Consider the following 12,745-nt stretch of genomic DNA (forward strand, 5'->3'; position numbering starts at 1 on the left):
ATTTGCAGGTTTTTGCTGCAATTGGGTGTCAGTATCCATCAGGGTGGCTGTTTTTGTTTTGGTTTTCTCACAGCATGAAAGAGGTTACAATTTTATTCTATAAAATGTGTGCATCTTAGTAGAAAGTAATTATGGGCAGCAGAGCTAGTTATGCACAGAATTTAGTTTGAAGTTCTAAATGGGATGCTGAATACTGTATATGTGTGAATTTTATTCCTAAACTTAACATTTTCTTGTCTTTTCTTGTAGGAATTGGTTTGAAGTATGTCGCCTTGGGAGATGTAGTCATTCTGATCACGTTTGGGCCACTGGCTGTCATGTTTGCCTATGCTGTTCAAGTAGGATACCTTTCTGTACTGCCCCTGATCTATGCCATTCCCCTGGCACTCAACACTGAAGCTATCCTGCATAGTAATAACACCAGGGACATGGACTCGGACAAGCAAGCGGGCATTGTCACATTAGCTATTCTTATTGGGCCTACACTCTCCTATGTGCTCTTCAGTGTGTTACTTTTTCTCCCATATGTCTTATTTTCCATCTTGGCAACGCGCTACGCTGTTAGCATGGCTTTGCCCCTTCTTACCATCCCTATGGCATTCCCACTGGAGAGGCAATTTCGCAGCCGAAGCTACTCCAAAATCCCACACAAAACTGCCAAGCTCAACTTGCTAATGGGTCTTTTTTATGTATTTGGTATCATCCTGGCTCCAAAGGGCAGCCTGCCAAAGCTGTAAAACACACAAAAGGTTTTATTAACCTATCAGTTTATATTTATTGAAATGCTAAAGGTTCTTTTTTTGAATAAAAACTTTAATAACACGGTTATTTAATTTTAAACTGAATGGACAAAAGGTGCAGTTAAGAAAATAAAATGTTCAAAGTTTAAAATTTCTGAATTAAAAGAAATGTTTTGTAACTGTTTATTAGAATTTTTAGTATATTTTAGTTTTGTAATATTTGAAATGCATTCTATAACAGTTTCTTTATTCACCTTTGCAAAGCAAGTTTTTTTTTTGCAGTTATTAAAATGCAACTGTAAAGCTAATAGTTTTTGATCATAAAAATCTAATAGCATTTCAGACCTTTTGGACATTTTCTTTAGGTCATATTGACCATTTGCAGTTCAAATTAAATTGCTTTCAATATGAAAGTGGGTGTTTTAGTTTTTAAAAAAAATTCTAACATTTCATTTAGATTAATATGTTGTCATCCCCCCCACTCCAAATGTCACAAAAAGTATATGTACTGAAATATAATCTAGTTTCAATTTACTCACAATTTACTTACTCAGTGTGAAACCTGGGCCTGTTTAGTTGAACATGACGCTGATATACATACAGGAATTGAAGAAAGACACACACGAAGATCTTCTTCAACAGCTCTGAGTCTCTCTCTTTTTTTAGTTTTTATAGCAGTAATGCTTGAAAAGCCAAGCTCGCATAGGTAGGTTGTGGGAAATTGGAGCAGGGCTGAAATAGCACTGCTTGCCAGAATGGGGAACTCCTTAGCAGCAGTCAGCCAAAAACTGTCCAAAGGTAGATCTGCAAAGCTCAGCTTTAAACCACGATTTTCTCTCAGTACAGTTATTTCCTCCTGCTCCAGCAAAGTCATGTCCTTTCCAACTGCGGTTGAGCTATATGGGTTCCTAACCCAGTCAAGGCAATCCATTGAAACTGAAGGGAAATAAAGTGACAACTTCTGTTCAAGAGTTTTCAAATGCTTGCCTATTGTTTCACACAGTGCAGCAATGTTGATACCTTGCCATTTCTGGATGTGTGGGAACATGTCAAGGTTGGCACTTTCCACATGTTGCCAGAGCTGCACCTTTGAAGGAAATCCATTTATTTTATCTGCTGTTGCGAGTAGGTTTTCATTTCGGCCTTGCATCCATGTGTTCAGGTCATTGAAATATATCCGCCAGACATGCCAGTCTTGCACACCACTCATCACTTGATAGCAACTTGGCATCATCACACCTCTCATTTGTCAAAAACACTTTTAGTTTTTCCTGCAGCTCATACACACGGGCTAAAACTTTGCCACGGGACAGCCACCGGACCTCCGTATGCAGCAATAGCACTTTATGCTCCACTCCCATTTCATCACACAATGATGCAAACATGCAACTTTTTACAGGTCTTGTTTTCACAAAGTTTATCATGTGCACAACATCATCCAATGCAGGAGTTAGGTCTGCTGGTAATGTCTTGGAAACAAGTGCCTCACGGTGCAGAAAACAATGTGTCGCAATAACATCTGGATGTTGCTCTTTCAGTCAGCTTACAAATCCTTTGGTGCGCCCGAACATGGTGGCTGCTCCATCAGTGCAAACACTTGTGCAGTTTTCCCACTTAAGTCCTCCTTGTTCAAGGTACTTTGATGCAACTCGAAAAATATCCTCTCCTGTTGTTCTTTCTGGCAATTCCTTGCAAAACAGGAAGTTTTCTCTGATGGTGTCTCTGTCTACAAAGCGCACATTTGCCAAAAGTTGTGAATGTCCACTGATATCCGTAGATTCATCGAGTTGTAATGCAAAATTTCCATTGGCGTGCAACATTTCCAAAACGATCCTTTCAATCTCTGCAGACATCATCAATACGTCTGGCAATTGTATTATTTGAGAGAGGGACTTGGGCTATTTCTTTAAGATCACCTGGGCCGAGCATCTCATTTACAATGATTTTGCAGGCAGGTAGTATTAATGTCTCTGCCACTGTGTGTGCCTGTTTTGATTTGGCGATGAGTTCAGCAACTTGGTAGCTAGCTTTGAGAGCTCTCTCATTCGTCTTTGTGGTTTTCCTCACTAAAGCTGCCTGTTTCTTAGCCTGTTCACGAAGTTGAATAAAGTAGTCTGTGTTCTTGTCTTGAAGTGACTGGTGTTTTGTTTGGAGATGGCGTTTAAGTTTGCTAGGAGCTATGGCACTGTTGGACAGCTTTTCCCCACGTACCAAGCATAACGGAATCGGCTCGGTTGGTTCCCCGGTAAACGTAAATCCAAAGGAAAGATAACTTTCATTGTATTGTCTTGGGATCACCTTTTTTGCTTTCTTCTGACCACTACTCATACTAGGGCGTTCATCTGGGTCACAATTTTCTCCAGGACCGAGTTCGGATTGTGTACTCTTTCTTTTCAGATATTTATCCATCGCTATCACTGCTGTCACAGCCGAAGCATCACTAATTCTACTGTTTGAATGGCAACCGGTAGATACACAGATTAATTTGCCACCTAGCGGAAGAGTATTTAATTGTTCTGCCTATCACTGTCGCATAGACGCATGAAGACAAATTATTTGCAGTAAATAAATAATCATTTTCACACCAATTAAGTGAAATTGGATAAATTTTCATGGTACACTTGATGATGTGTCACGGCACACTAATGTGTCGCGGCACAGTGGTTGGGAATCACTGCAATAGAGGATAAGTCAAACAGACAGTCTTTATATAACATGTTACGATGCTTACAATTCAGCATTCAGAGAGACAAATCCTTGTGTTGTATAAGATCATTTAAGAATTTTAAGACATACAGTACTGTGCAAAAGTTTTAGGCAGGTGTGAAAAAATGCTGTAAACAAAGAGTGCTTTCAGAAATGGAAGTGTTAATCATTTATTTTCATCAATCAACAAAATGCAGTGAATGAACAAAAGAGAAATCTAAATCAAATCAAAATTTGGTGTGACCACCCTTTGCCTTCAAAACAGCATCAATTCTTCTAGGTACATTTGCACACAGTTTTTGAAGGAACCTGGCTGGTAGGTTGTTCCAAACATCTTGGAGAACTAACCACAGATCTTCTGTGGATGTAGGCTTCCTCACATCCTTGTGTCTCTTCATGTAATCCCAGACACACTCGATGATGTTGAGATCAGGGCTCTGTGGGGGCCATACCATCACTTCGCGGGACTTCTTGTTCTTCTTTACGCTGAAGATAGTTCTTAATGACTTTGGCTGTATGTTTGGGGTCATTGTCCTGCTGCAGAATAAATTTGGGGCCAATCATAAGCCTCCCTGATGGTATTGCATGATGGATAAGTATCTGCCTGTATTTCTCAGCATTGAGAACACCATTAATCCTGACCAAATCTCCAACTCCATTTGCAGAAATGCAGCCCCAAACGTTCAAGGAACCTCCACCATTCTTCACTGTTGCCTGCAGACACTCATTATTGTACCGCTCTCCAGCCCTTCGACAAACAAACTGCCTTCTGCTACAGCCAAATATTTCAAATTTTGACTCATCAGTCCAGAGCACCTGCTGCCATTTTTCTGCACCTCAGTTCCTATGTTTTCGTGCATACTTGAGTTGTTTGGCCTTGTTTCCACGTTGGAGGTATGGCTTTTTGGCTGTAACTCTTCCGTGAAGACAACTTCTCCGGACAGTAGATGGGTGTACCTGGGTTCCACTGGTTTCTGCCAGTTCTGAGCTGATGGCACTGCTGGACATCTTCCGATTTTGAAGGGTAATAAGCTTGATGTGTCTTTCATCTGCTGCACTAAGTTTCCTTGGCCAACCACTGCGTCTACGATCCTCAATGTTGCCCGTTTCTTTGTGCTTCTTCAAAAGAGCTTGAACAGCACATCTTGAAACCCCAGTCTGCTTTGAAATCTTTGTCTGGGAGAGACCTTGCTGATGCAGTATAACCACCTTGTGTCTTGTTGCTGTGCTCAATCTTGCCATGACATGAAACTGTCTTCCACAACCTCACATTGGTAGCAGAGTTTGGCTGTTCCTCACCCAGTTTTAAGCCTCCTACACAGCTGTTTCTGTTTCAGTTAATGACTGTGTTTCAAAAATATGTGTGACATTGATGATCATTAGCACCTGTTTGGTATAATTGGTCGATCATACACCTGACTATAATCCTACAAAATCCCTGACTTTGTGCAAGTGTACCTATAAGAATTGATGCTGGTTTGAAGGCAAAAGGTAGTAACACCAAATATTGATTTGATTTAGATTTTTCTTTTGTTTGCTCACTTTGCATTTTGTAAATTGATAACAATAAACAATCATTATTTATATTTCTGAAAGCATTCTTTGTTTACAGCATTTTTTCACACCTGCCTAAAACTTTTGCACAGTACTGTATTTTAATGCAATGAGACAGACTCTATGCAGTCTTGAACTGATAGCATGTTAGCATATACCTTTGGATTAATCCAGTAGGCACAAAAGACTTGGAAGAGTGATTTAGTGCAATGCCAGTAAATGAATGGTGTTTTGTGTATGATTTGAAAATGATGACTACTGATGAAACTTCCTGCAAGGATGCACAGTGAATTTTGGATAATAGAGAGTATTTAGTAATAGCCACATTAAGTCTAAAATAATCACAAGGCTAGCATCAGAGCAATTTGGGTGTCTCAGTGGTTTGTATATGGTAAGTGGTGATGTAGGATGTTTGAATTAAAGTAGCTGAGGTTAAATGAATCTATAACATGTTTGCAGAGAGTATGATTGTCATGCACATTTATTAACATTTAAGATGCACAGATCAGTTGTCTAAAGTATGAATGAAGTTGATATCTTAATAAAAGAAAGATAAAGAAATGGTCACTTCCTGGAAATATTGCGGCTTCTGATTAAAGAAGTTCAGAAGCATTTTAACAGTAATGAATGGAGCAAGCTGTGTGATTTATGTAGATTTCCAAACAACAAATCATGTCATTTTGCACTTTTAATTGAAATATGTATTGTAAATTACAAAAGGCTGAAAAAATGTAATGCCAGTAAAAATCAAATGATATAACAAAAACATAAAATTCATTGGGGCAGCACGGTGGCGCAGTGGGTAGCGCTGCTGCCTCGCAGTTGGGAGACCTGGGGACCTGGGTTCACTTCCCAGGTCCTCCCTGCGTGGAGTTTGCATGTTCTCCCCGTGTCTGCGTGGGTTTCCTCCGGGCGCTCCGGTTTCCTCCCACAGTCCAAAGACATGCAGGTTAGGTGGATTGGCGATTCTAAATTGGCCCTAGTGTGTGCTTGGTGTGTGGGTGTGTTTGTGTGTGTCCTGCGGTGGGTTGGCACCCTGCCCAGGATTGGTTCCTGTCTTGTGCCCTGTGTTGGCTGGGATTGGCTCCAGCAGACCCCCGTGACCCTGTGTTCGGATTCAGTGGGTTGGAAAATGGATGGATGGATGGATAAAATTCATTGTGTTTAAATGACCAGCTCTTACTGGAACATCTAGAATCGAATAGTTTTGGGAAATATGGATGTGCAATACTCTTGACTTCAGTAAGCAACATCTCTCTTTGCAATTGAGTGATTCACTTGTCATTATTTGAGTTCTGAAATCAACAAGAAGTTTCTTTGGAGGGGTGTTCGTGAAACATCAATACTGCAGCCTCAGGTAAAAGAGAATTTACTAGACCATATTCTAACTGTAGTAAATTCATATTTGGAGAGTAGGTAAAATATTGGGGAGATGAAGGTGGGGTATTTGGGACTAATATTGCATAATAATGTGGTGCATATGGTAACTTTTTGTAGTATATATTCGGGCCCTGAAGGGGGAAAGGTTGTTTACACGTTGCAACACACAATGTTTAAATAAGGATGATTTTTTTTATGGAAATCAAACATTAAATAAGGAAAAAAATAGGGGTAAGCTTACAGTGGTGTGAAAAACTATTTGCCCCCTTCCTGATTTCTTATTCTTTTGCATGTTTGTCACACAAAATGTTTCTGATCATCAAACACATTTAACCATTAGTCAAATATAACACAAGTAAACACAAAATGCAGTTTTTAAATGATGGTTTTTATTATTTAGGGAGAAAAAAAATCCAAACCTACATGGCCCTGTGTGAAAAAGTAATTGCCCCCTTGTTAAAAAATAACCTAACTGTGGTGTATCACACCTGAGTTCAATTTCTGTAGCCACCCCCAGGCCTGATTACTGCCACACCTGTTTCAATCAAGAAATCACTTAAATAGGAGCTGCCTGACACAGAGAAGTAGACCAAAAGCACCTCAAAAGCTAGACATCATGCCAAGATCCAAAGAAATTCAGGAACAAATGAGAACAGAAGTAATTGAGATCTATCAGTCTGGTAAAGGTTATAAAGCCATTTCTAAAGCTTTGGGACTCCAGCGAACCACAGTGAGAGCCATTATCCACAAATGACAAAAACATGGAATAGTGGTGAACCTTCCCAGGAGTGGCCGGCCGACCAAAATTACCCCAAGAGCGCAGAGACGACTCATCCGAGAGGTCAAAAAAGACCCCAGGACTCACTTGCCTCAATCAAGGTCAGTGTTCACGACTCCACCATAAGAAAGAGACTGGGCAAAAACAACCTGCATGGCAGATTTCCAAGACGCAAACCACTGTTAAGCAAAAAGAACATTCGGGCTCGTCTCAATTTTGCTAAGAAACATCTCAATGATTGCCAAGACTTTTGGGAAAATACCTTGTGGACTGATGAGTCAAAAGTTGAACTTTTTGGAAGGCAAATGTCCCGTTACATCTGGCGTAAAAGGAACACAGCATTTCAGAAAAAGAACATCATACCAATAGTAAAATATGGTGGTGGTAGTGTGATGGTCTGGGGTTGTTTTGCTGCTTCAGGACCTGGAAGGCTTGCTGTGATAGATGGAACCATAAATTCTACTGTCTACCAAAAAATCCTGAAGGAGAATGTCCGGCCATCTGTTCGTCAACTCAAGCTGAAGCGATCTTGGGTGCTGCAACAGGACAATGACCCAAAACACACCAGCAAATCCACCTCTGAATGGCTGAAGAAAAACAAAATGAAGACTTTGGAGTGGCCTAGTCAAAGTCCTGACCTGAATCCAATTGAGATGCTATGGCATGACCTTAAAAAGGTGGTTCATGCTAGAAAACCCTCAAATAAAGCTGAATTACAACAGTTTTGCAAAGATGAGTGGGCCAAAATTCCTCCAGAGCACTGTAAAAGACTCATTGCAAGTTATCGCAAACGCTTGATTGCAGTTATTGCTGCTAAGGGTGGCCCAACCAGTTATTAGGTTCAGGGGGCAATTACTTTTTCACACAGGGCCATGTAGGTTTGTATATTTTTTTCTCCCTAAATAATAAAAACCACCATTCACAAATTGCATTTTGTGTTTACTTGTGTTATATTTGACTAATGGTTAAATGTGTTTGATGATCAGAAACATTTTGTGTGACAAACATGCAAAAGAATAAGAAATCAGGAAGGGGGCAAATAGTTTTTCACACCACTGTATTTTGCTGAAGTTTAAATTCAGAATTCTGTTGGTGTGGTGCACTGAGCTTTGTAATGAAATTCATTTATTTACCTTTACATTATTCCAAGAGAATTGTATAGTCCTTGAAGTCATTTTGTACCTTCTCAGTGATCTAGACTTTTACACACTATACCTGTTCCAAATGCTCTATGGAAAAATTCTATTGTCTGTAGTGAATGGTTTGCTTTGAGATGCACCACCCAGCAGAAGTCTTCAAGATAAGATGATTTTACTTGAAATAATCAGTACTTCCTTGTTGAATGTGAGGCCACTTTGCTTCTATGATTTGGAAATGAGTTATGTTTACCACAAAAGGTGTTCATGCTTCGGCAGTTCATTTTTATTTGTTTTTGATACTTAGATTTTGTTACATGCATGTATAAATCAGAATAAGTAGCATCTATTTAATGTGCCCATGCCAAAGAAGTAAGCATGTTTAAAGAGTGCATAGTTGTATTGCAAAATATAACTGCAACATTGCTTGACTTACTGAATAGAGTGCAAACCAGGCTAAGGCCTTGTGATCTTAAATTACAGGCTTTACTTTTTCACTAACTGATACCCAAAATCACAGTATTGGGGCATCTTGTAAATTGATTTATGTAGCATTATCTTAATCAGTGATTCCCAACCAGTAAAGAACACAATTATACCTAGAGTTTTAATCAGATCCTATACAAGGTTGTTAGTATTAGTAACCTAATTCATATTAAAAGCAAAATGGTATGTGTATGTATGTATATAGTTAGGTCCATAAGTATTTGGACAGTGACATAATTTTAATAATTTTGGCTCTGTACACCACCACAGTGGAACTGAAATAAAGCAATCATTTTCTGATTGAAGTGTAGACTTTCAGCTTTAATTTAAGGGTTTACCAAAAATATTGTATGAACTGTTTAGGAGTGGCAGCCATTTTTCTGTATAGCCCCCCATTTCCAGGGGTTCAAATGTGTATGGACATTTGACTGACAAGCTGTTCCATAGCCAGGTGGGAGCAGGTCTCTCATTATTTCATTAACTATTAAACGGGTAGAAGGTTTGGAATTATAATGCCACAGGGTGTGCTGGGTGGTTTCATCCTCCTTCAGAATTAAACCGCTTGATAAAGTGGTTGTGAAATGATTTTGTATGATAAACTACATCACACTTTTCTAAATTTAGTTGATTTAACATCTTCTGAGTTGCTCATACCAGGTATTCTGGCCAGTTCTAGCACAATTATGTGCTTTGCAAATGTACTGAGCCACAATCTCAAATTGCTGACTGAATTCGGCCATCCTTTATCATAAACTAGCTGTCCCCCACGGCTCTGCCCACATAGTAGTGATACAGGACAAACTTTAAAAATCAATTAACTAATTAATTAATCAAGGTATTGCTAGTTAAGCAGAAGCAAGGTGCGCTCCAAAACGTGGCCAGAGGTAGACTGATTTGAACGGAGGCTGGCACGTGAGTGAGGATGGCCCTGCCCCACTCCCCATTTCTGATATCACGCTACTCCTTACCTCAGCCGGCAACCTCTCTCTTGGAGTAGCATGAATAAATCACCCCAGTAATTGAACTATGATACTTAGCGCGATGACAGAAATCACAAAGTTAACCGGAATGTTCAACTAAATCATAGGAAAAAAACTTGATCTAAATCCGTTAAGTAGTTCTCTTGGGAAAAGCGGGCAGACAGACGTTGGATTTTATATATGTAAAGATTATGATCATGTAGGATTGATGGGTGACTTTAATATTCATGCAGAAGAAAATGAGAATGTTTTATGTTCCTACTGACCAGTGTAGGGCTCTGCTAAATTGTAAAAGGGCTGACACATTCTCACAATCATAGATTATATGATATTACTTCTGGTGCTGGTAACAGAGGTCTAATTTTTACCAGTACTTCTCAGAATTAAATTCTCTAGTCTTTTGACTTGTTCCTATCCTTTCCAATACAATTATAGGTTAGAGCCCAAAGAGACACCAAGACCCAAAACACTTAATTCTGGAGCATGGTAGAGATCAGTTGACACATGACTATAATTTGTCTTAGAGGCTCTAGATAAAGTACCTCTTTCCAGAATAAAAGTGATTAAAAACACAAAGAAACACAGAAATTCACCATGGTTTACTGATGGCACACATCCCATGTGAATTAGCCAAAAAGAGTCTAGAAGGGGAGTGTCATGAAGTTTTAGGAAAATCGTGCTGTCAAGCTTAGGCGTGGGGTGCAGGTCTGTCATAGTGTGGTGGAGCGGCTTCAAGGTATTGATGAGGTGATTGGTTGATCGTGTGGTTTGGTTGATTTCATTGTTAGCGTAATTAAGCACCTTCACCCATCAACATTTTAAAAGAGTCTGGGCAGAACAGGGGGAGAAGAGTGACTAGAGAAAAGATGAGGCAATATTGGAAAAGTGAGTAAGCACAGTGGAGTGGAGGAGACGATGTATTTTTGTTCTTTTTTTAACCTCCATGTTGAGCACTGATTTTTCAAATGGATTATTGACTTTATTTTTCTGCCCTGCACTTTATGCTTTGGATTCTGATATAATAAGCACACATTTTGGAAAATCAAAACCTGGTTGTTGTCTCTCTCTTAACAAACTGCTCAGGGCCTAGTGGACAGATCGGTGTTGGGTATGCATCTTGGATGTTGACCCCCGACAGGGAACAACTACATTTCTGATCTTTTGAATGCAGTGGACCGACAGTTAATTTTTAAAAAGTCTAATTTTGAGCTATTTTGACTATTATCACTGACTAATGAAATAAAACAAACCATTTTGTACTTTTCACATCAACAGTCTAATTTGCTATGTGGAAACCCAATGAAACTTCAGAACTTGTAGTTATCTAGCGTCTCACATTACTACTCTGGAATTGCACTCAAAGGCAAAGTGATAAGACTTTATCAACCCAAGAGCAGGACATGAGAAGTAGTTATGAATCATTCAACACCAGCTTCCAGCGAGGAGTGTGAGTTCACGTTAAAGAATGAAGAACATTGTGATCTTCTGGTTCCACAACCACAAAATGGTACTCATAACATCATTGTGTAGTTTACTTTGAAATTGTGATAACACTTTGCAGTCTTCTGATTTTAATATTAAGGCTTCATCACACAGATAATATTATATTGAAAGGGATGTGATTACAATGAACTAAAAAGGTTTATGTCACTGTCAAGAAATACTCGAGTCATGTGTTGAACCAGACCACTTCGCAGTAACATCAGGAATAATACTGTAACGAGCACCAAGATAAAAAGACCGTGACACACACTGAATGAGAGTTAGGCTCAGTGTACCTGTGTGTCATTTTGGTGTCAATCACCAATCCTGCCCAGCCTTTCTTCAGGGTAACTGAAAAACTGGCAAATACAGTATTTTTACATCCATGACGACCTGTGTATTGAGCCTGATCTCGATGTGGCTGCTGTCAGTAACACCAACATCACCCAGAGAAAAAGCAATTTGCCTGAATGCAGCTCACTCTAACGTTACCTCTGGGTGCCATAAAATTATGACACCCTTCATTATCAAATGTGAATGCCATTTACTTCCTGAGAGTGGGAGTAGGACAATTCATAATTATTTCTCGTGTCCCACTTTGGGGTGGAAGAAATATTTATCCTAGTCAGACATATAGTGCAATTCCTAGGCCTAATTGTGAGACGCTTGATAAATATGGGTACAGAACTGCAAGCAAAGTTTGCACATGTGAAGAGTGACCTCCCTTACAAAGCTTTGGGCCCTGATTATGTACTCATACCTACTCCTTACATGTAACACTTTCTATTTATTTACGCTAAATGTCATTTGCCCATGTCTAAACTCTATCCAGGTAATGATTGTACGGTATCTGCTGTTCCACCTAGTTTACCGCAAGACTCAACCAGCTTGTTAATTCCATTATATAGTTTGTTCATTTAGATCAAAAAGGGTTGCAGCCAAAGCACTGATCTCTGAAGAGCAAGATTTTTATCAGTAGTCCGGAAAAAGTTCTGCTCCCCATAACACTTCAATTTTTGTGTTTTGAGTGGGTTTTGCATCCATTTTATAATTTGTCCACATCTCTGACATTTTTATTTGATCCACTAAACTTTTAAGTAGAACCATATCAAAATCAGGTTTAGTAATATAAAATGGCACCCTTTCTACTCAAATGGTTTTGTTTCTTCTTACTAGAATGTAGTCATATTTAAGTATTCTATTACTATGTTATACTGTATAATCATATTATAGTCTCTCTTGTCAAAACTGTGTTGACTATTCATTAATACACCTGTACTTGACATACAGTATATTGCTCAATCTTTTGTTTAGTAGTGGCCTCCATTAATTTACTTGTGACTCTTGTTAAACATACTGGTCAATAGTTAGCAAGATCAGCCTGATCTCCAGTGTGACAACATTTGTTAGGTTGCAATCTTTAGGAATTTATCCAGTGTACAATGATCTGAAAAATATGCTTCATTATGCCCTGAATAATGATTGGAAGAAAAACAATTTTTT

General features: G+C 39.1%; 1 protein-coding gene across 3 annotated transcripts in view; it reads left to right on the forward strand.

Annotated features, from left to right (window-relative positions):
• The window catches only part of ubiad1 (UbiA prenyltransferase domain containing 1), a 33,029-nt gene extending 31,876 nt beyond the window's left edge, over positions 1-1,153 (forward strand). For all 3 annotated transcript variants that reach the window (XM_051930381.1, XM_028807672.2, XM_028807671.2), the window contains exon 3: positions 250-1,153. In XM_051930381.1, the coding sequence (XP_051786341.1) occupies positions 250-737 (488 nt within the window). In that variant the 3' untranslated portion in view covers positions 738-1,153. The remainder of the gene's footprint in view (positions 1-249) is intronic.
• The last annotated feature ends 11,592 nt before the right edge of the window (positions 1,154-12,745 follow it).

Source organism: Erpetoichthys calabaricus, chromosome 8, assembly GCF_900747795.2.
Source record: "Erpetoichthys calabaricus chromosome 8, fErpCal1.3, whole genome shotgun sequence".
Lineage (NCBI taxonomy): Eukaryota > Metazoa > Chordata > Cladistia > Polypteriformes > Polypteridae > Erpetoichthys > Erpetoichthys calabaricus.